This window comes from Microcaecilia unicolor, chromosome 3 (assembly GCF_901765095.1).
Source record: "Microcaecilia unicolor chromosome 3, aMicUni1.1, whole genome shotgun sequence".
Taxonomy (NCBI): Eukaryota; Metazoa; Chordata; class Amphibia; order Gymnophiona; family Siphonopidae; genus Microcaecilia; species Microcaecilia unicolor.
The window spans coordinates 531,205,269-531,227,513 of record NC_044033.1 but is presented as its reverse complement, the minus strand read 5'-3'; the positions used below and the strand labels follow the sequence as shown (position 1 = coordinate 531,227,513).

General features: G+C 47.2%; 1 protein-coding gene across 2 annotated transcripts in view; it reads left to right on the top strand.

Moving 5' to 3' along the window:
- REV3L (REV3 like, DNA directed polymerase zeta catalytic subunit) overlaps window positions 1-22,245 on the top strand; it is a 567,479-nt gene that overhangs the window by 307,962 nt on the left and 237,272 nt on the right. For both annotated transcript variants that reach the window (XM_030199216.1, XM_030199218.1), the window contains exon 18: window positions 22,028-22,139. In XM_030199216.1, coding sequence (XP_030055076.1) covers window positions 22,028-22,139 — 112 coding nt within the window. The remainder of the gene's footprint in view (window positions 1-22,027; window positions 22,140-22,245) is intronic.

Here is a 22,245-nt window from a genome sequence, read left to right as displayed (position 1 = left end):
ATAGCACTACTAGACGTATGCAGATCTGTATTTGAATATGAAGAGACAGTCCCTGCTCAACAGAGCTTACAATCTAATTAGGACAGACAAACAGGACAAACAAGAGATAAGGGAATAATAAAGTGAGGATGATAAAATAAGGGTTCTGATCAAGTGAATAACATAGTAGATGACGGCAGAAAAAGACCTGCATGGTCCATCCAGTCTGCCCAACAAGATAAACTCATATGTGCTACTTTTTGTGTATACCTTACCTTGATTTGTATCTGTCATTTTCAGGGCACAGACCATATAAGTCTGCCCAGCACTATCCCTGCCTCCCAACCACCGGCTCTGGGACAGACCGTATAAGTCTGCCCAGCAATATCCTCGTCTCCCAACCACCAGCCCTGCCTCCCACCACTGGCTCTGCCACCTAATCTCAGCTACCCAGGGTTAGGAGTTAAAAGCAGCATCACAAAGGTGGGCTTTTAGCTTAGATTTGAAGACAGCCAGAGATGGAGCTTGACGTACCGGCTCAGGAAATCTATTCCAGGCATATGGTGCGGAGTCTGGAGTTAGCAGTGGAGGAGAAGGGTGCAAATAAGAGAGATTTACCCAGTGAACGGGGAGGAATGTAGGGAGAGATGAGAGTGGAGAGGTACTGAGGAGCTGCAGAGTGAATGCACTTATAAGTCAATAAGAGGAGTTTGAAATGTATGTGGAAACGGATAGGAAGCCAGTGAAGTGACTTGAGGAGAGGGCTAGTAGGAGCATAACGACACTGGCGGAATATTAGTCGTGCAGCAGAATTTTGAACAGATTGAAGAGGAGAGAGATGGCTAAGTGGGAGACCTGTGAGAAGCAAGTTGCAATAGTCTAACCGAGAGGTGATAAGAGTGTGGATGAGGGTTCTGATAGTGTGCTCAGAAAGGAAAGGGCGAATTTTGGTGATATAGAGAAAGAAACGACAGGTTTTAGCAGTCTGCTGAATATGTGCAGAGAAGAAGAGGGAGGAGTCGAAGATGACCGCAAGGTTACAAGCTGATGAGACAGAAAGTGTGAGAGTGTTATCCACAGAAATAGAGAATGGAGGAGGAGGAGAGGTTGGTTTAGGGGGAAAGAGAAGAAGCTCAGTCTTAGTCATGTTTAGTTTCAGATGGCGCTGAGACATCCAGGCAGCAATGTCAGACAGGCAGGCAGATACTTTGGCCTGGATTTCGGCTGAGATTTCTGGTGTGGAGAGGTAGATCTGGGAGTCATCAGTGTAAAGATGATAAAACCATGGGATGAGATCAGAGTACCAAGGGAAGAAGTATAGATGGAAAAAGAAGAGGTCCCAGGACAGATCCCTGAGGGTACACCTCAGTGGGACAGTGGGATAGAAGTAGAGGAGGATCCGCTAGAGTATACACTAAAAGAAAGAACACCAGGAAAGAACAGAGCCCTGAAATCCAAGTGACGACAGCATATCAAAGAGTAGGCTGTGATCAACAGTGTCAAAAGCAGCAGATAGATCAAGAAGGATAAGGATAGAATAGAGACCTTTGGATCTGGCCAGGAACAGATCATTGGAGACTTTATCAAGCGCTGTTTCAGTTGAATGAAGGGGGCGAAAGCCAGATTGAAGTGGATCAAGAATAGCTTGAGATGAAAAAAAGTCAAGGCAATGGCGGTGAACAGCACGTTCAAGTATCTTGGATAGGAAAGGGAGGAGGGAGATGGTGCGATAGTTGGAAGGACAGGTAGGGTCCAATGAAGGTTTTTTAAGGAGTGGTGTGACTACGGCATGTTTGAAGGCATCAGGAACAGTCGCAGTGGACAGTGAAAGATTGAGGAGATGACAGTAGGAGAGATAGTGTTAAGTAGATGGGTGGGAATAGGATCAGAGGAACAGGTAGTTAGTTTTTGAGGAGGAAAGAAGATGTGTAGTTTCCTCTTCTGTGATTTCAGAAAGGAAGAAAAGGAGGCAGAGGTTGGAGGGTTGAGAGAATGGAGTAAGGGAAGGAGAGGTGGAGGTGACCTGGTTGAGAATTCGAGTTTAATTTTGTGAACCTTATCATGAAAGTACTCAGCCAGAGTCTGGGGGGGAAATGAAGAGGGAGTTGGAGGTGAAGGCACTTTGAGGAGAGTTCATTGTGGCAAAGAGACGTCGAGGGTTTGAGCCAAGAGAATTTGTCAACTGGATGTAATAGTCCTGTTTGGCAAGTAAAAGAGCAGACTGGAAGGAGTTCAGCAAGAATTTGAAATGTATGAAGTCAGCATGGGCACGGGATTTCAGCCAAAGGCGTTTGCCAGAGCAGGCACAGGAACGTAGGTAGCGGATTCTAGAGGCTGGGGTTTGGTACGTTTTACAAAACGGGGAATGAGAGGAGCGAGAGTATCCAGAGCAGAGGAGAGAATAGTATTATAGGAAGAGACAGCCTCATTGAGAGACTTGGATAACATAGTGGTAGAGAAGAGATTTGAAACACTGGAGGACAGAGTAGAAGGGTTAATAGCCTGAAGATTTCTAAATGTATTGGTTAATATTAGATGGGAGGAGGGTGTTTAAGTTGTAAACGGGTGCCTCTCTTGTGCAGCCAAGGATAGAACAATCTCCTCCAGCCACAGGCTCCCGGTACAGTGAAGAAACAGATGTCCACCAGTAACTTCAATCTTAAGGACTTTTATTCCATGCAGGTTTCTAGTACACAGTTCCAACAACAGCATGGCACATACCAGGATTCAATACAGGCTTACAGGCTCCAGTCTGAGCTCTTTATCCAGTGCACAATAAACAGTAATTCAATTCCCAAGACAAACTTCCATATCATCAAGCTGATCAATCCATAGACTGGTGGGTGTGTCCATCTACCAGCAGGTGGAGATAGAGAGCAAACTTTTGCCTCCCTATATGTGGTCATGTGCTGCCGGAAACTCCTCAGTATGTTCTCTATCTCAGCAGGTGGTGGTCACACACAGCAGCAGCTCTGGCTAGGCCTCCAAGCCTAATTTTTAGGTTTTGTTGAGTGCCTGGGGTTGAGGGCTCTTTTGAGCAAGTGCAAACCTGGTGGTGCCAGGTCCCTCCTTTTCTCCCCCCTCCCGCTGGCTCCGTTAAAAAAAAAAAAAAAAAAAAATTTTTTAAACGTCCTTAAAGGCGTTTATTTCGACGTTTATTTAAACGTTCATTGCAGCTACTCACTGGGACACCAGTTCGTTACAGCTCGGAGCGGACAGCAGGTAATTTTTACCTTTTTATAGCGGGCAGGGGGTCCCCGATTCTTCTCCTCGTGGCATATGGCGTCGGAGGGCGAGGGCGCAAAGGGTCGCTCCCCGGATCGTTTGAGCGCTTCTAGAGGGGATGCGGGGGTCTTACAGCCTGATTCGCCCTTGTTGGGTGACAGTTTCGTGACCGATGAATGTCCCGGTCCTTCCTCCGGCGTGGCGGTTTTTCCCGCCATAAACGCCCATCCCCCGCTCCTCGCCTCCGCCATCTTGGCCGGCCACGCGGCTCGGATGGCTTCTTCGTGGGCCGCCCTTGAGGTTGGAGACATTAATGCCATGAACGCCCTTAATTTGGGCGACGGCACAAAAGCGGCTAAAGTTAAGCGCCGTTCTTCCCGCGCGGCTCCTTCGCGGAGTGTCGTGCCGGACGCCATTTTGGATGCGCAGCATGTCTCTCCCCCGCTCTTGCAAGCGCCGGTTGAGGGTGCGTCTAGGCTGTTGCCCAGGCTGCGGAAGTGCACAGTCTGGGGGGTTTCTCCCCCGAGTTTGTTTTTGCTGCTGCATCAGGCTTTCCTCATGCAAAACGCTGCCCCTGCTCCCTCGTCTGGTAAAGAGGTTGAGGTTCCCAGAGGTAAACGCCCTCTGGTTGATTCCCAGGCCTTAGAGGACTTTGTCTCCTCCGATGTAGATGAGGGCAGCGTGTCTGAGGTCTCCCAACGGTCCTTTGCGGATTCCTTGGAGGAGACGGATCCCCGCTCGGATGGAGCGGATGACCCCTCTGCAGCGCAGCTTTTTAGCCCAGAGGATTTGCCCAACCTGTTGTTACAGGCCATGGACACTTTGAAGATTTCCTCTCCGGAGGACGTCTCTCCCTCAGCCCCTGTTGGCTCTGCCATTATGCTGGGAACGAAGCGCCCGCCTAGAACCTTCCACGTGCATGATGCCATGCACACCTTAATTTCGGCTCAATGGGATGTCCCGGAAGCGAGCCTTAAAGTGGCTAGGGCTATGTCCCGCCTCTATCCTTTGGCTGTGAGTGAACGTGAGGCCTATCTGTGGCCTACCGTGGATTCTTTAATCACTGCGGTGACTAAGAAAACGGCGTTGCCGGTGGAAGGTGGCACGGCCCTAAAGGACGCCCAAGACAGAAGATTGGAGGCGGCCTTAAGGTCGTCCTTTGAGGCGGCTGCTTTAAGTTTGCAGGCCTCAGTTTGCGGCTCCTATGTGGCCAGGGCGTGCCTGACTATGGTGCAGCGGGCTTCCCCCTCGGATCATTCCTTGAGGGCTGATTGGCCGGCCCTGGAATCGGGCTTAGCCTATTTGGCAGACTTGCTGTATGATGTCTTGAGGGCCTCAGCTAAAGGCATGGCTCAGACAATCTCTGCGCGGCGGTGGCTTTGGCTGAAACATTGGTCTGCTGACCACGCCTCTAAATCCCGCCTGGCTAGATTGCCTTTTAAAGGCAAGCTGCTCTTTGGGGTCGAGCTGGACAAAATCGTGACCGATCTCGGCACGTCTAAGGGCAAGAAATTACCAGAGGTCAGGGCTCGGGCTAGTACTCGTCCCGGTACCTCCAGAGGACGGTTGCAGGAAGCCCGTCGGTACCGCCCGGGCAAGTCGGGTTCCTCTGCCCCCTCTTCCTTCAAGAGGAATTTCTCCCCCAAGCAGCATTCCTTTCGCAGAGACCGCCGTCCCGGAGGTGCTCCCTCCGGTCCTCCCCCAGGGTCTCGTACCCAATGACGGGGTCTTGGTCCACGCCCCAGTGCAGATTGGAGGACGGCTGTCCTCGTTTCTGGGCGAGTGGACCACAATAACTTCAGACGCGTGGGTGCTGGAAGTCATCAGAGACGGCTACAAACTAGAGTTCTGCCGACCCTTAAAAGACGGGTTTGTACTCTCTCCCTGCAAGTCTCCGGTCAAAGCTGTGGCAGTGCAGCAGACCTTGGACAATCTGATCCGCCTGGGCGCGGTCGTTCCGGTGCCAGAAAGTCAGCTTGGCAAGGGACGTTACTCCATTTACTTTGTGGTACCAAAGAAAGGAGGTTCTGTCCGGCCTATCCTCGACCTCAAAGGGGTCAATCGGGCCTTGAAAGTGCGGCACTTTCGCATGGAGACTCTCCGCTCTGTTATAGCGGCAGTGAAGGCAGGAGAGTTCCTGGCATCCTTGGACATCAAGGAAGCGTACCTGCATATTCCCATCTGGCCTCCTCATCAACGCTTTCTGCGTTTTGCAGTCCTGGGACGACACTTCCAGTTCAGAGCCCTCCCTTTCGGGTTGGCTACTGCTCCGCGGACCTTTTCCAAAGTAATGGTGGTCATCGCGGCCTTCCTACGAAAGGAAGGGGTACAAGTCCATCCTTATCTGGACGACTGGTTGATCCGAGCCCCCTCTTATGCAGAGTGCGGCAAAGCTGTGGACCGGGTAGTTGCTCTTTTGAGCTCCCTGGGATGGATCATCAACTGGGAGAAGAGCCAGCTGCGCCCGACTCAGTCCCTGGAGTACCTGGGAGTTCGATTCGACACCCAAGTGGGCAGAGTGTTCCTGCCAGACAATCGGATTGTCAAACTTCAGGCTCAGGTGGACCAGTTCCTAGTAGCCTCTCCCCTTCGGGCTTGGGACTATGTGCAGCTGTTGGGCTCTATGACGGCCACGATGGAAGTTGTGCCCTGGGCCAGGGCTCATATGAGACCACTTCAACTCTCTTTGCTGCAGCGCTGGACTCCGATGTCGGAGGATTATGCTGTGCGCCTTCCCTTGGACCCAGCAGTGCGCAAGGCGCTGAGCTGGTGGATGCAGACAGACAAGTTGTCTGCGGGAATGCCTCTGGTGACCCCAGAGTGGATTGTCGTCATGACGGACGCCTCGTTGTCGGGCTGGGGAGCCCACTGCTTGGGAAGGACAGCGCAGGGGCTCTGGTCTCCTGCCGAGGCAAAGTGGTCTATCAACCTCCTGGAACTCAGAGCCATTCGGTTGGCGCTTTTGGAGTTCATCCCGGTACTGGTGTTGAAGCCTGTACGGGTCCTGTCGGACAATGCCACGGCTGTGGCCTATGTCAACCGCCAGGGAGGTACCAAGAGCGCCCCTCTAGCCAAGGAGGCTATGAATCTTTGCCAGTGGGCGGAAGCGAACCTGGAGCAGCTTTCAGCGGCCCACATTGCCGGAGTCATGAATGTCAAGGCGGACTTTCTCAGTCGCCATACCTTGGAGCCCGGAGAGTGGCAGCTATCTGCTCAGGCGTTCTTGGACATCACGAAGCGCTGGGGCCAGCCGAGCCTAGATCTGATGGCGTCATCGGCCAATTGCCAAGTGCCGCGCTTTTTCAGCAGAGGACGGGACCCTCGATCCCTGGGAGTAGATGCTCTTCTCCAACAGTGGCCGACACAAGAGCTTCTCTATGTGTTCCCGCCCTGGCCCATGTTGGGCAGGGTGCTAGACCGGGTGGCAAAGCATCCCGGCAGGGTAATCCTGGTGGGTCCGGATTGGCCCAGGCGTCCCTGGTATGCGGACTTGATCAGGCTCTCAGTCGACGATCCTCTGCGGCTGCCAGTGGAGCAGGGCCTGTTACATCAGGGTCCCGTGGTGATGGAGGATCCCTCCCCCTTTGGTCTTACGGCCTGGCTATTGAGCGGCAGCGTCTGAGGAAGAAGGGCTTCTCAGACAAGGTCATCGCCACTATGCTGAGAGCGAGGAAGCGCTCTACTTCTACTGCTTACGCCAGGGTTTGGCGTATCTTTGCAGCGTGGTGTGAAGCAGGCTCACTTTCTCCCTTCACTGCTCCAATTTCTTCAGTGCTGGCGTTCCTGCAAGAAGGTCTGGAGAAAGGCCTGTCGCTCAGTTCCCTTAAAGTCCAGGTAGTGGCTCTGGCTTGCTTCAGGGGCCGCCTGAAGGGTGCTTCCCTGGCTTCGCAGCCAGATGTGGTGCGCTTTCTCAAGGGAGTTAATCACCTGCGCCCTCCTCTGCACTCAGTGGTGCCTGCGTGGAATCTCAACCTGGTACTAAGAGCATTGCAGAAGCTGCCTTTTGAACCCTTGTCGAGGGCATCTCTGAAAGACCTGACGTTGAAAGCAGTCTTTTTGGTGGCTATCACTTCAGCCAGAAGAGTTTCCGAGCTCCAGGCGCTCTCATGTCGAGAGCCTTTTCTGCAGTTCACTGAGGCAGGAGTGACTATTCGCACAGTGCCTTCCTTCCTGCCCAAGATTGTTTCTCGCTTCCATGTGAATCAGCAGCTCTGTCTCCCTTCCTTTCGTAGGGAGGACTACCCAGAGGAGTACTCTGCTCTTAAATATCTGGATGTGAGACGAGTCATCATCAGATACTTGGAAGTGACCAATGATTTCCGGAAATCGGATCATCTGTTTGTCCTGTTTGCAGGTCCTCGTAAGGGTCTGCAGGCTGCTAAGCCTACAGTGGCAAGATGGGTCAAGGAAGCCATTGCAGCGGCTTATGTGGCCGCGGGGAAGGTGCCGCCTATCCAGCTGAAGGCTCACTCCACGAGAGCTCAGGCGGCCTCGATGGCAGAGGCCGGATCCGTCTCCTTGGAAGAGATATGCAAGGTGGCAACTTGGGCTTCGGCTCATACATTCTCCAAGCATTACCGTTTGACTGTGGCTGCACGGGCGGAGGCCCGGTTTGGAGCTTCAGTGTTGAGGTCAGGGATTTCAATGTCCCGCCCTGGGTGAGTACTGCTTCGGTACATCCCACCAGTCTATGGATTGATCAGCTTGATGATATGGAAGGTAAAATTATGTATAATCATACCTGATAATTTTCTTTCCATTAATCATAGCTGATCAATCCATAGCCCCTCCCAGATATCTGTACTGTTTTTATTCTGGTTGCATTTCAGGTTCAAGTTTAGTCTTCAGTTACTTCAGAAAGACTTCGTGTTCAAGTTTTTTCACTTGGATTCTTCAAGAGTTAAGACGAGTTTGTGTTACAGTGAGCTGCTGCATTCCTCTCCCCTCCGTTTTACGGGGCTGGATTGAGACTTAAAATTCTGCCGGCACTCCCTCCCGCTTCGTGCGGCTGTAGGGCAGCTTTGTACCCCTCCCGCTTCGGCGGTGTTAGGGTCAGTCAGCTCCTCCCGCGGTTGCGGTTGCAGGATAAGCCAGATCCCCCCGCATCGGCGGGTGTGGTGTCCCTCCCCCGCTCCGCGGGGATGAGCTGGACGGATTCCCCTCCCCCACTTGTGTGGGGATGAGCTGGGTTAATTCCCCTCCCCCGTTTCGGCGGTGGTGAGCTGGGCAGAGTGTCCCTTCGTGGGTGTAATTCTCTAAGTGCTGAGTCCTGCGGATGGAGCTTTGATATCGACATACTGAGGAGTTTCCGGCAGCACATGACCACATATAGGGAGGCAAAAGTTTGCTCTCTATCTCCACCTGCTGGTAGATGGACACAACCCACCAGTCTATGGATTGATCAGCTATGATTAATGGAAAGAAAATTATCAGGTATGATTATACATAATTTTACCTTCTTTCAGTTCATCATCACAGTTCAGTCACCAAGCAGCATTTTCTACCTTCTATCCTCCTCTTTACCTTCAGGAGAGTTCAATATTTTAGGGACTCCTTCTACCCAAGGGTTTTCCCCTGCATCAGCTTCACAGTGAATTCAATACTTTTGGGATTTCCTCTCACCCAAGGAATTTCAGCCTGCTTCAGTATTTTAGGGACCTCCCTGCCCAAGGGTTTTCAGCCTGCAACTGCTTCTCTCTCCTGCTGCTCTCCACTGCTGCTCTCTCCTGAACTGAATTCCACTGCTGGGACTCCTTCCCACCTGCCTAATCAATCCCTGGCTTCAGCTACCACAACCAATCATTCTCCTTCCATTAGCTTCCCCACACCCATACCAGCTGAGTTGAGCATTAAACTAATGAGACCAATGATGAGCTCCTGCACACAGGGTTTCCTAACTCTCTTTCCGCCCACTGGCAGCCACTCTACACAACCTGCCAGCTTATACCCATGTCTTCCCTGATTGCAGCTAGGAGTCCAGTCCGGGTTCTTCATCTCCCCCTCTGGCTCCTTGCCTGCAATGCCTTCTGGGACTTGTATTTCAGACTGAAACTGCCTTAACCCAACTATCCTGGAGGTGACTTTATCACAAAGTGTGAAAGTTATCAGATGATGGTCAGAGAGGGGAAGAGTTGAGGCACAGAAACTGGAGAGTGAGCAGTTTGAGAAGAGGATAAGATCAAGACAGTGGCCATTCTGGTGAGTGGGGGCAGTGGAGCACAGTTGAAGATTGAAAGAGGATATTAAAGCAAGAAACTGAGAAGCATAAGTGTCAGATGGATCATCAGCATGAATGTTAAAATCCGCAAGAATGAGGGAAGGAGATGAAGGTTCAAGAAAGAAGGAAAGCCAGGCATCAAAGTCAGTGGGAAAGGAAGAAAGGGCTTATCAGGGGGTCGATAAATGACTGCTACTCGGAGAGGCAGAGGAGCAAATAGACGGATGGAGTGGACTTCGAAGGAAGAAAAACAGTGAGACTGAGGTGGAAGAAGATGTTAAAATCTACAAGAGGGTGAAAGTTGTAGCCCGACACCACCTCCACAGCCAACTGGGCAAGGAGTATGGGAGAAAAGATAACCTCCATGGGATAGGGCCGCGACTGAAGCAGAGTCTTCAGGGTAAAGCCAAGTTTCAGTTAGGGCAAGCAGATGGAGAGTACGAGAGATAAAGAGGTCATGGATGTAGGAAAGTTTGTTACAGACAGAGCGGGCATTCCACAGAGCGCAAGGGAAAGGGAAATGGGATTTGATATACCGCCTTTCTGAGGCTTTTGCAGAGAAGAAGGGGGGAGGAGAGGAACAGAAATTACATTGGAGATGTTACGGTGTCACCTGCACAAATAGGATGAGAGCTGATGTGGAGGACCAGGATTGGGATTAATGTCCCCGGATTGGGATTAATGTCCCCGGCGGAGAGCAGGAGAAGGAGCAAGAGAGTACGGAGAAGAGTAGGAGAGGTATGACAACAATGACGAAGGCGAGATGTACTTAGATAGAAAGGAGATGGGTGAATGGAAGGAAGGAAATGTTGAAGGTTGAGAGCTAAGAAAAAGGAAGAGGAAAAAAGAGATGGTGAGATGATGAATACAGAGGGTGGACAATGTGTTCCTGCAGTGTACAGTGGTTTCAGATGGAGAAACAGATTAGGAAGGGACAGTGCCAAGAAGAAAAAAATGTACTGGAGCTGTAAGTAGTAGCTGGGAGAAAAATAAATGTAAAGAGAAAATGCCTCGGCGCGCGGCACCTAGAGCGGAGGCCCTGAGTGTATCGGAGTGGACCTGGGAGTCACCCCAGAGAAGGCTGTAAGGATATGCAGATGAGCTGCAAGTCCTCCATTGCACACGAAAGGCAGCTGGTGATAGAGCTGGGCACCTCTCAGCCAAGAAAAGGCTTACCAGGGGTTAGGCTGAAGCCAGCATTCCTCCCCCTGAGGGTCGTCTGATCCTAGCCAAAAAGCACCTGGAAACCCTGGGCACCTGGAGCGGAGGCCCTGGGAAGATCGGGGTGGACCTGGGAGTCACCCCGGATACAGCTTTGAGGATATGCAGAAGGGCCACAAGTCCTCCACAGCACCTGGTGGGAGCGCTGGGCACCTAGAGCTGAGGCCCTGAGTGGATCAGAGTGGACCTGGGAGTCACCCCGGAGAAGGCTGTAAGGATATGCAGATGAGCTGCAAATCCTCCACAGCACCTGAAAGGCAGCCTGTGGTAGAGCTGGGCACCTCTCATCCAAGGAAAGGCTTGCCAGGGATTAGGCCGAAGCCAGCATTCCTCCCCCTGAGGTTCGCCTGATCATAAAATGTTTTGTACTTTTTTGGGATCTTGCCAGGTATTTGTGACCTGGTTTGGCCACTGTTGGAAACAGGATGCTGGGCTTGATGGACCTTTGGTCTGTCCCAGTATGGCAATACATGTATTTATAGCACAAAATTTTTAACTCTTCAAACACATGGTGTTTCTCAATGCAATGTTCATCCAGAGATTTTTCCTTTGTCCCTCTCTTAATATACCTCTTATGTTTCAGAATGTAAACATTCAATTTTTTTTCTCGCTACATGTAACATCTTACATGGATATACAAAATTGGGTGGCGGAGCAGGTGGGGGAAGAGAGGTTGGTGGTTGGGAGGCGAGGATATTGGAGGGCAGACTTATACGGTCTGTGCCAGAGCCGCTGATGGGAGGCGGGACTGGTGGTTGGGAGGCGGGAAATACTGCTGGGCAGACTTGTACGGTCTGTGCCCTGAAAAAGGCAGGTACAAATCAAGGTAAGGTATACACATATGAGTTTATCTTGTTGGGTAGACTGGATGGACCGTGCAGGTCTTTTTCTGCCGTCATCTACTATGTTACTATGTAACTACATAAACAACAATCAAGTGGGAGTCCTGCCCATGCTCTGCCCCATATACTTCAGCCACTCACTTTGAGCCCTCCTGTGAGTCATTATCTATCTACTTGCGCAGCCCCCAAATTCATTCATGCTTGTTGAATGACGTCATTGAACAAGCTCTGAGATGGTGATAAGTAGTAGTAGTAGTAGTAGATTCAGGATAAGCATCAGAAAATATTTCTTTGAAAGTGGTGTGTGAATGCATGGACTTAGTAGAGGCATTGAGGGTAAAAATAGTAACCGGATTCAAGAAAGTCTGGATTATATTCTGAGGATCCTTGGTTGCAAAGATAAGAGAGATGAACTAAAGATCATCTGGAGTCTGATACTGCGCCAGGAATAAAAAGCCTTATTTGGCTTCATTTAATGTTTTTATCCTGACAGTGACAGCAGACTGTTAACTCCAGCAAGCTGTATTATTTCTGTCTGTGACATCAGGCTATGGACTGATAAAGACCTGAAGTTATGAAGTAGTAGCACAAGACATTAAAAATCGATTAGATCCTAGAGGAAGTGATGTCACATGGTATGGAAGCAGCCTATGTGAGGCGTTCTAAGGAACCTTAAGATGAATCTACCCCCATCACTGTTCAGCGAAGATAATTCTCCCAGATTTGCGAGTTGGCGATAACAGTCACTTTTTTCTTCTCAGTCTCAACACTGTGGAATTCTTTGCCATTCAAATTGCAAGCCAAACTTTCTTTTATAAAGCTCAAGGCAGGCTTCAATACTTTATTCACTCAAACGCCCAGTTTGACGCCTGATGGGGTACTGCATGGATAAGATTACTCACCTGACCATCTAATCTGTGGAGGAGTGGCCTAGTGGTTAGTGTGGTGGACTTTGGTTCTGGGGAACTGGGTTCGATTCCCACTGCAGGCACAGGCAGCTCCTTGTGACTCTGGGCAAGTCACTTAACCCTCCATTGCCCCAGGTACAAATAAGTACCTGTATATAATATGTAAGCCGCATTGAGCTTTGAGAAAGACTAAGGAGGCTAGGGCTATTCAGCTTGGAGAAGAGACGGCTGAGGGGAGACATGATAGAGGTATATAAAATAATGAGTGGAGTGGAACAGGTGGATGTGAAGCGTCTGTTCACGCTTTCCAAAAATACTAGGACTAGGGGGCATGCGATGAAACTACAGTGTAGTAAATTTAAAACAAATCGGAGAAAATATTTCTTCACCCAACGTGTAATTAAACTCTGGAATTCATTGCTGGAAAATGTGGTGAGGGCGGTTAGCTTAGCAGAGTTTAAAAAGGGGTTGGACGGTTTCCTAAAGGAGAAGTCCATAAACCGCTACTAAACGGACTTGGAAAAATCCAAAATCCCAGGAATAACATGTATAGAATGTTTGTACGTTTGGGAAGCTTGCCAGGTGCCCTTGGCCTGGATTGGCCGCTGTCGTGGACAAGATGCTGGGCTCGATGGACCCTTGGTCTTTTCCCAGTATGGCATTACTTATGTACTTATGAGCCTGCTATGAGTGGGAAAGCGCAGGGTACAAATGTAACAAACAAACAAAAAAAAATCTCTTTATATAAATTTCTAGTTCAATGGCCCCCCATACTATTTCTCTTCATCTTTCCTATTCGATAATGGCGTTCCTTTTCTTACTTCAATTAGCTTGTACACTTCTTAGCTGTAGTAATATATTAAAGGCAGTGTAGCAAATATTTATTAAACAATAATGGTGGAGATGGCTAGCAAGAAAAGAGCCATGGACCTGCAAGATTTTTCTTATGCTGGCACAGTGCAGGGCGGGCATGAGTCCTCCAACATGGTGGTAGTTTAGAGATAAAGCAGGTCTTGCAGGAGGTATCAGAGGAGTGGTGCATGGCAGTGAGAGTAACTGAATGCTTGCTGCTCAACTTGGTGAGTTAAAAGCTGTGGTTCCCAGAATTAAAGTCTGATATTGCTGCGGTGAGAGAGGAACTTATATATGTTACATCTTTGCTTTACCCTTCGCTATCACTTGTTATGTTCTATTACGTATTGTGTTGACATTGTAAATAGTATACCATGCCATACTTTGTATTGTTTTTGAATGTTTTTACTGCTGTAATTGTCTATTGCTCATGCTTGATCTATTCTTACCGTACACAGCCTTGAGTGGATTCCTTCAAAAGGGCTGTAAATAAATAATAAATACACTTGCTAGCTGGGGCAAGATTTAAAAACAGACATGTGGGTCACGAGATGGAATGTTGAAGGAATAAAGCATTTGGAGGAGCAATATGATTTGCTATTGGATATAGACAAAAAGTAGAGAATTTAAAGCAACACAGGTTTTAGACGATAAAGTTGGAAACTTGCAGAATTGCAGCAGATGCTACATTCTCCACTTCAGAGTGGTGCCAGAGCTTACGGAATACAGGGATGGTGCAGTGCATTTTTGTAAAGGAATTAATAGTGGGAGAGAACGGAGATATGGCAGTCTCAGACATCCTCATTGAGAGATCCTATAAAATGGCTACTACACCCTGATCGAACCTCTCAAAATATATTATAGTATGTTTCACTCTGTTTATGATCAAGGAGAGATTCTGGCCAGAGTGAGAGCATGGGGACCTTGGAAGTGGGACTCATGATATAGAGATTTATCAAGATTTGGTGCCCATCATTCTCAAGTGAAGGCATGATTTGAGAGGAATCATGGCATAACTTTGTAAAGAAAAGATACATTATTGCTGGGTTTTCACCTTTGCTCTGGTGTTTGCAGCCCAGGGTTCACTGTTTGGAGAAGACCATCCAGGCTTTGTTGGAGCTTGAGATGAATATCTGGGAAGCATCAACTGCACCAAAGGCTGTTCAAAGGGTGCCTAAGAGTGGAGGGTTATTGAAAAACAAGTCAAGTGGTGCAGTGAGTGTGAAGAGAGTGAATTAAATTTTATGTGTATGGACAAGTAGTGGTGTGGAGGGTCCCAATAAAGCTTTCCTGGAGCATCTCACCCTTTGGGTCCCAATAAAGCTTTCCTGGAGCATCTCACCCTTTGGGTCCCAATAAAGCTTTCCTGGAGCATCTCACCCTTTGTCTCGATTGATCTCTTGAAGTTGTGTTTTCCACTTCCTTTTTTTGTGGAGGGACGTGGGGCAGCATTTGTATAAGGTAGGTGTTGAGCTTTTTCTGGCTGTGGGCATGGATAGGAAGGAAATTATCTGAAAGAGGAGGGGGTGGATAGTGATCCTTAACATCAAGAGGGCTCTGGAGAGGCCTCTTCCTCTCACTGTACGGCCTGTAAGGTAGAAAAGGACAGGCTCAGGTGAAGATGTGATGAAGAGAGAGGGAGGAGGAGGAGACGGGGGAATGGCGAAATGATGGGGAAGGGAGGAAGGAGAAAGGACAAGCTTTCAGGAGGGAGTGGCTGGGAGGAGGACCAAATGGTTTACATGAAGCAGACCTTGAATCTAGTTTCTCTTAATATCAAACATCTTAATTCTCCACAGAAGCAAAGCTTACGGTGTAGGGATTTAAAGCTGCAGAGGGCAGATTGTCTGGATTCAGAAGACTTACTTGAGGAGCAAGGATGACCACTTGCTATGAAATAGAGTATCCTTCATTTTTTTTTCAAGTAGTGGTCTGAGACTAATGATTTTTCAGTTGATTTACTTGTATCAAGATAAGGGAGAGCGATGATTTTGTAAATATCAGTGGAAAGAACGCAGATTATTTTGGTGTGTGTATATGTCCCCCAACTTAGGGCAGTGGCAGTTCTCTTAACGGAGTAAGAGGATAATTGGTGGTATTTAGGAAGGCCTAATATTTTAAGAGGCGATTTTAATGCTATGATCAGTCCAGCTAGGACCAATACTGGGGTTGGAACCATCCATACTATAGCAGTGAGGAAGATACTGGTGCAATTACTAGAAGATTTAGGGACTATAGATATCTGGAGGAATGGATACCCTAACAAAAGAGAGTGCACTTTCTTCTCACATGTGCATCTTTCCTACTCACGGATTGATATGTAGCTTTGGAGGTACAGAAGTGTGAAATACACCCCATTCTGTGATCAGACCTCACTCCAGTTTGGATTGCTTTGAAGCGGATGGTGAGGACATGAGGAGATAGATATTGGCTGTTAAATAATAGTCTTGTTTGATGACAAGGAAGAAGTCCAGCAAGTAGAGAGAGATCAGGGAATATCTATTGTACAATAAACATGGTGAAGCAGCACCAATTAATGTCTGGGAGGTTTAAAAGTGATGCATAGCAGCATATAAAAAAAAGACATGGGCAGAATTAGAGTATAGTTCACACACTGCTTGTGTGGGCTTGGAGCATTATTATAAACGGAAACCACAAGATAAGGAACTGGGAGTGAAGCTTTTAGATACACGAAAGCAATTACAGGACCTCCAGATGCATAGACTTTAATATCAGTTAAAAGTATTTCACGTTTAACAATAGAGCAGGGAAGCTATTGGCTCATAAGTTAAGGCCATGAAAAAAATTGGCAAATTGACAGTGGGGAAGATAACATTTTAACAGAGATGGGGAGATTAAGAGTGATTTAGAGAATATTATAGGGAGCTGTATACCCCAAGTCCTATCCAAGTGCAGTGGAGCTTGGTGGTTATCTTGATAAGATGACTGTTGTAAACGTGCTTAATATCTGAGCAGAATAAAGGGCTGGACAGGGATATCTCAAGAGCGTAAGGAAGAGGAGGTGATAAAACATTCAAAGGTAGATAGAGCCCCAGTGCTAGATGGGTAAACATCTAAAGTTTACAAAACATTTAGGCATCTGTTGCTGGCACAACTTGCAAGAGGATTCAGTTACTTGATAAAGGGGGTTAGGATGCCACATTTCATAAGAACAGCAGGCATAATGATCCTGAAGGGTTAAGTAACTTGCTCAGAGTCACAAGGATCTGCAGTGGGAATTGAATCCAGTTCCCCAGGATCTCAGTCCACTGTACTAACCATTAGGCTACTCCTCCACTATCACAATGGACAATGTGGAGCCGGTGGATATTGTGTATCTGGATTTTCAGAAGGCGTTTGACAAAGTGCCTCATGAAAGACTCCAGAGGAAACTGGAGAGTCATGGGATCGGAGGTAAGGGTATTACTATGGATTAAGAGCTGGTTGAAAGATAGGAAGCGGAGAGTAGGATTGAATGGTCTGTATTCTCAGTGGAGAGGGGTAGTTAGAGGGGTCCCTCAGGTATGTGCTGGGATCGCTGCTTTTTAACATATTTATAAATGACCTAGAGATGGAAGTAACTAGTGAGGTAATTAAATTCGCAGATGACACAAAGTTATTCAGGGTTGTCAAGTCGCAGGAGGAGTGTGAAAGATTACAGGAGGACCTCGCGAGACTGGGGGATTGGGCATCCAAGTGGCAGATGAATTTCAATGTTGACAAGTGCAAAGTGATGCATGTGGGTAAGAGGAACCCGAATTACAGCTGTGTCATGCAAGTTTCCGCGTTAGGAGTCACAGACCTAGAAAGGGATCTGGGAGTCATCGTTGACAGGACGTTGAAAACTTCTGCTCAATGTGCTGCGGCGGCTAAGAAAGCATACAGAATGTTGAGTATTATTAAGAAAGGGATGGAAAACAAACACGAGGATCTTATAATGCCGTTGTATTGCTCCATGGTGCAATCGCACCTCAAATATTGTGTCCAATTCTGGTCGCCGCATCTAAAAAAAGATACAAAGGAATTGGAGAAGGTGCAGAGAAGGGCGCCGAAAATGATAAAAGGGATGGAACGACTTCCCTATGAGGAAAGGCTAAGAAGGTTAGGGCTCTTCAGCTTGGAGAAAAGGCGGCTGAGGGATGATATGATAGACGTGTACTAGATAATGAGCGGAGTAGAGCGGACAGATGTGAAGCGTTTGTTTACACTTTCAAACAATAATAGAACTAGGGGACACAAGATGAAGCTAGAATATGGTAGATTTAAAACAAATAGGAGAAAGTTTTTCTTTACTCAGCGTGTAGTTGGACTCTGGAACTTGTTGCCGGAGAATGTAGTGGCAGCAGCTGGCCTTACGGAGTTTAAGGGGGGTTTGGACAGATTCCTGAAGGAAAAGTCCATTGAACATTATTAAAAAATTATTTGGGGGGGGGGGGGTTGCCGTGTTCTTGAAGCCTGGATTGGCCGCTGTCGGAGACAGGATGCTGGGCTTGATGGACCCTTGGTCTTTTCCCAGTATGGCGGTGCTTATGTGCTGTAGGATGAAAATAAGTAATTAGGCAATAATTATTCCCTGATAATACTTATTACAAGGTTCCCGCTCAGTCTAGGGGATATTATAAAGGAACCTTGTTGCTGGCACCCTGCCAGTGTTTTGTTCTTCGCCAAAGAACCAAAGCCACGTCACAGATGATAATTATTATTATTTATTACAGGTAGAAAAATAGACACTCTCTGCAATAGCTTATATGCAATATAATATCTCTTACTGATATGCACACTAACAAAATATTGTCTACCTACACTCTGATTATCCTGAGACTACGTACAGTAATGATTGGATTCCAGGGCTCTGTCCTTTCCTGGTTCTCTTCCTACCTCTCCCTCCGCACCTTTAGTGTTCACTCTGGTGGATCCTCTTCTACTTCTATCCCTCTGCCTGTCGGTGTACCTCAGGGTTCTGTTCTTGGTCCCCTCCTCTTTTCTATCTACACTTCTTCCCTTGGTTCATTAATCTCATCCCATGGCTTTTCCTACCACCTCTATGCTGATGACTCCCAAATCTACCTTTCTACCCCTGATATCTCACCTTGCATCCAAACCAAAGTTTCAGCGTGCTTGTCTGACATTGCTGCCTGGATGTCTCAACGCCACCTGAAATTAAATATGACCAAAACCGAGCTTCTCATTTTCCCCCCCAAACCCACCTCCCTGCTCCCCCCGTTTTCTATTTCTGTTGATGGCTCTCTCATTCTCCCTGTCTCCTCAGCTCGAAACCTTGGGGTCATCTTTGACTCTTCTCTCTCCTTCTCTGCTCATATCCAGCAGACCGCCAAGACCTGTCGTTTCTTTCTTTACAACATCCGTAAAATCCGCCCCTTTCTTTCCGAGCACTCTACCAAAACCCTCATCCACACCCTTGTCACCTCTCGTTTAGACTACTGCAATCTGCTTCTTGCTGGCCTCCCACTTAGTCACCTCTCCCCTCTCCAGTCAGTTCAAAACTCTGCTGCCCGTCTCATCTTCCGCCAGGGTCGCTTTACTCATACTACCCCTCTCCTCAAGACCCTTCACTGGCTCCCTATCCGTTTTCGCATCCTGTTCAAACTTCTTCTACTAACCTATAAATGTATTCACTCTGCTGCTCCCCAGTATCTCTCCACACTCGTCCTTCCCTACACCCCTTCCCGTGCACTCCGCTCCATGGATAAATCCTTCTTATCTGTTCCCTTCTCCACTACTGCCAACTCCAGACTTCGCGCCTTCTATCTCGCTGCACCCTACGCCTGGAATAAACTTCCTGAGCCCCTACGTCTTGCCCCATCCTTGGCCACCTTTAAATCTAGACTGAAAGCCCACCTCTTTAACATTGCTTTTGACTCGTAACCACTTGTAACCACTCGCCTCCACCTACCCTCCTCTCTTCCTTCCCGTTCACATTAATTGATTTGATTTGCTTACTTTATTTATTTTTTGTCTATTAGATTGTAAGCTCTTTGAGCAGGGACTGTCTTTCTTCTATGTTTGTACAGCGCTGCGTATGCCTTGTAGCGCTATAGAAATGCTAATAGTAGTAGTAGTAGTAATTAGAACAGTACAAATGATATCCTAATGATCCTTATGAAAACTTATCACATCTTATGCAAAATACACATTAGCAGCTGTCCCTGACCAAGAGCTGACATAAACCAGTCGTACTTAGATAAAACCACTGCCTAACCCCAGACTAGGAACTATATCACTGTGATCTTACCACGCTGTCCTGACTACGGCTTCAGATAAGACCGGAGCAGAATCTCCCCAGATGCTATCTCATCTGTCTGTGTCTTATGTAGTGCAGGTCTTTCTCAGCAAACAAGCAGGTTCTCATCTCTCCTTTGGTTATCAGAGCCAAAATCTCTGCCACAGGTATTTGCACCAGTTATGCAGGTCACAAGGTTGGTATCATACAGTCTCTAGCTCACCCCGAGCCTTGCTGGATTTCTCAGTTCCTTCACAGGTACTCCTCCTCCGAGGGTCTCCTACTAACCTTTCTCCCACTCTTCCCGTGTTCTTCCAGACCTCTCACTCAGGTGATAGCCTGGACCAATCCTTCTCGTACAGTCCAGTGCATGGGTAAGAAGAGTTCTTGTGACCTTGGAGATAGTAACTTCTGGTGCCATGGCTCTGCCTCCCTTCTCAGCTTCTCCGAGATAGAAGGGGGATGGTTGGAACACAGAATGCCCTTGGCTTCAGCAAGCCTGTCAGTGATTTTCCACAAGCTGAAGCTGGATCTTGCTGACACAGAGATGAGCAGGTCAGAGGGTTGCAGCAGCCATCTTATTGTACCAAGATGTCATAGGCTTGTACAGGCCAAGACCAGCTCAGGCTAGATCACAGGGAAATACACCTACAGTGCTCAGCTCCACCCAAAGCCACAAACAATCATTGAACTCAAGGAAGCATTGCATATGATGTGGGACAGCCTGCCACAAAGACCAATCAAGAAGGCTGTTAAGAAATTCTGAAAGTGTTAAAGCTGGGGGTGGACATTTGAGCATTCACAGTGACAATGATTGTCTGACACGTTGTTAATTGTATCATTTTAATGATGTTATTTTACTGTGTTTTAGCTCAAACTTTTTTAACATGCAAGAATTGCTAGGTAGTAGTGCTAAAATGTCAGTAACATCAACATGGCTTAAGATAATGTTTAATAGTAATACGTAAGTTTGATGACGGAGTACATAAAATTTCGTGTTGAAATTCAAAGCGGTTGCTGAGAAAATGGCAGAAAACTCTTGGTGGTTACTCTATTTTTTTTTTGCCTCACCCTTATCAAGATTAAATTATTCTAATGGTTTGTGTCTTGGTTTATCAAAGACACGTTTGAAAGCCCTTCAGGTGGTATAGAATGCTGCTGTCCAATTTATTGTAGGGTTTCAAAGAACTGAGTAGGGTTTCAAAGAACTGATCATGTGTCTCTTTCAGTTAAGCTTTTACATTGGCTAGTGATTAAATATCAAATACAACATAAAATATTGATGTTGATTGTTACGAGCTTGTCTGATGTTACTTCTGATGACTCATAACACTTGTTTAAAGTAAAGTCGTTTGCTGAGATCAACAGGTACCCGACAGTTGGCACAACCCTCTCTGGCTAAGGTGCACTATGTTGAAACATCTGGAAGAACGTTTCTCCATATCTAGTCCATATTTGTAGAATAAGCTGCTAGGACTGACCCGTTTATCATCAACCACATCTATTTTTAGGAAAAAAAATTGGAAATGCAATTATTTGTTCAAGCTTATCTGTGATGTAGTGATGTTAGAGATAGGATGTTAACATGGTATCATGAATGTATATTTTTTATATATGTTTGCTTGTTCCCTGCTTATGGGCCAAATCAGAAACAGTGGGAACAGGACTTGGGATATTAAATAAGTGAAAAAGGGTGGAATACCATCTGTGAAAGGTCCTCCCACATAGCTATAGTGAACCATATAACTGAGAATGCACACAGTGTTGTGCTGGTACTATACCCTGGATTGCTTGCACAAAATATATAGGTCTGGAGGAGGTCTTTGTTGGAGGAACTGTGGAGAGAGGGTGGATATTTAAGCACATCTAGTGGGACTGTTATAAAATTAAACCATACTGGGCTCAAGTATGAGCACTGCTAGGGAGCTGATTGGGTTTATGTTTGAAACTGGTCTGCTGAATAAAGCAGTGGGAGGGGATAATGGGGGCCTGCAATAAATTGCTATTGGGGGTTGCTGCAGGTAGGTTGATGATGACAGAATAGCAACACAACCCCTGTATAGAAAATGAGAGAGAAGCAATGGCAGTTCTGTTGGGTATAGAAATTGATTGCCTTGAGGAGCAACACTGAACATTGTCTATGAAAAGATGTGGGCCTGGCTTAGGGAGTGGGAATTAGGGAAGGGGAAGGGTAGCACATAAAGATTCTATTGATCTGTACATATTGGAATTAAAGGGATGCATAGTAGCTAATGATCCTCCGGGGGGGGGGGGGGGGGAGGGAATATTGTTTGGATACGCTATAGATGTACTATTTCTGAGACTTTGCATTGTTGGATGCTTCATAGATCCAGACTGTAGAATAAAACCTGCTGCAAAATGCTTTAATTTGATTTAATAATCCAGCTTTCACAGGTTTTCAAAGCAGTTCACAGGTTTAAGACTCTTCATATGTTTCTTTAAATGGACTTTGCAAGCTGCTCTATTTGTTACTTTTGTCCTAGCCACATAATTTATGTAACTTTTTTCATATGTCTTCTAGGTAGCAGAGGCCAGGCTCCTTTACTTGTTCGTTCCGGTGTTACGGGTCTGGCTGTCACCTATGCTGTCGATGAGAGGCACTTCTTCCAAGAAGTAGTAAATATTATGAAAAGGTAGTATATCTTCCTTTGTTAGGGGAGACAGAAGTTGTGTATTTATATTTATTTTTATATATATATATATATATTTTTTAACCCACTTTGATCTCCTATCAGCAGA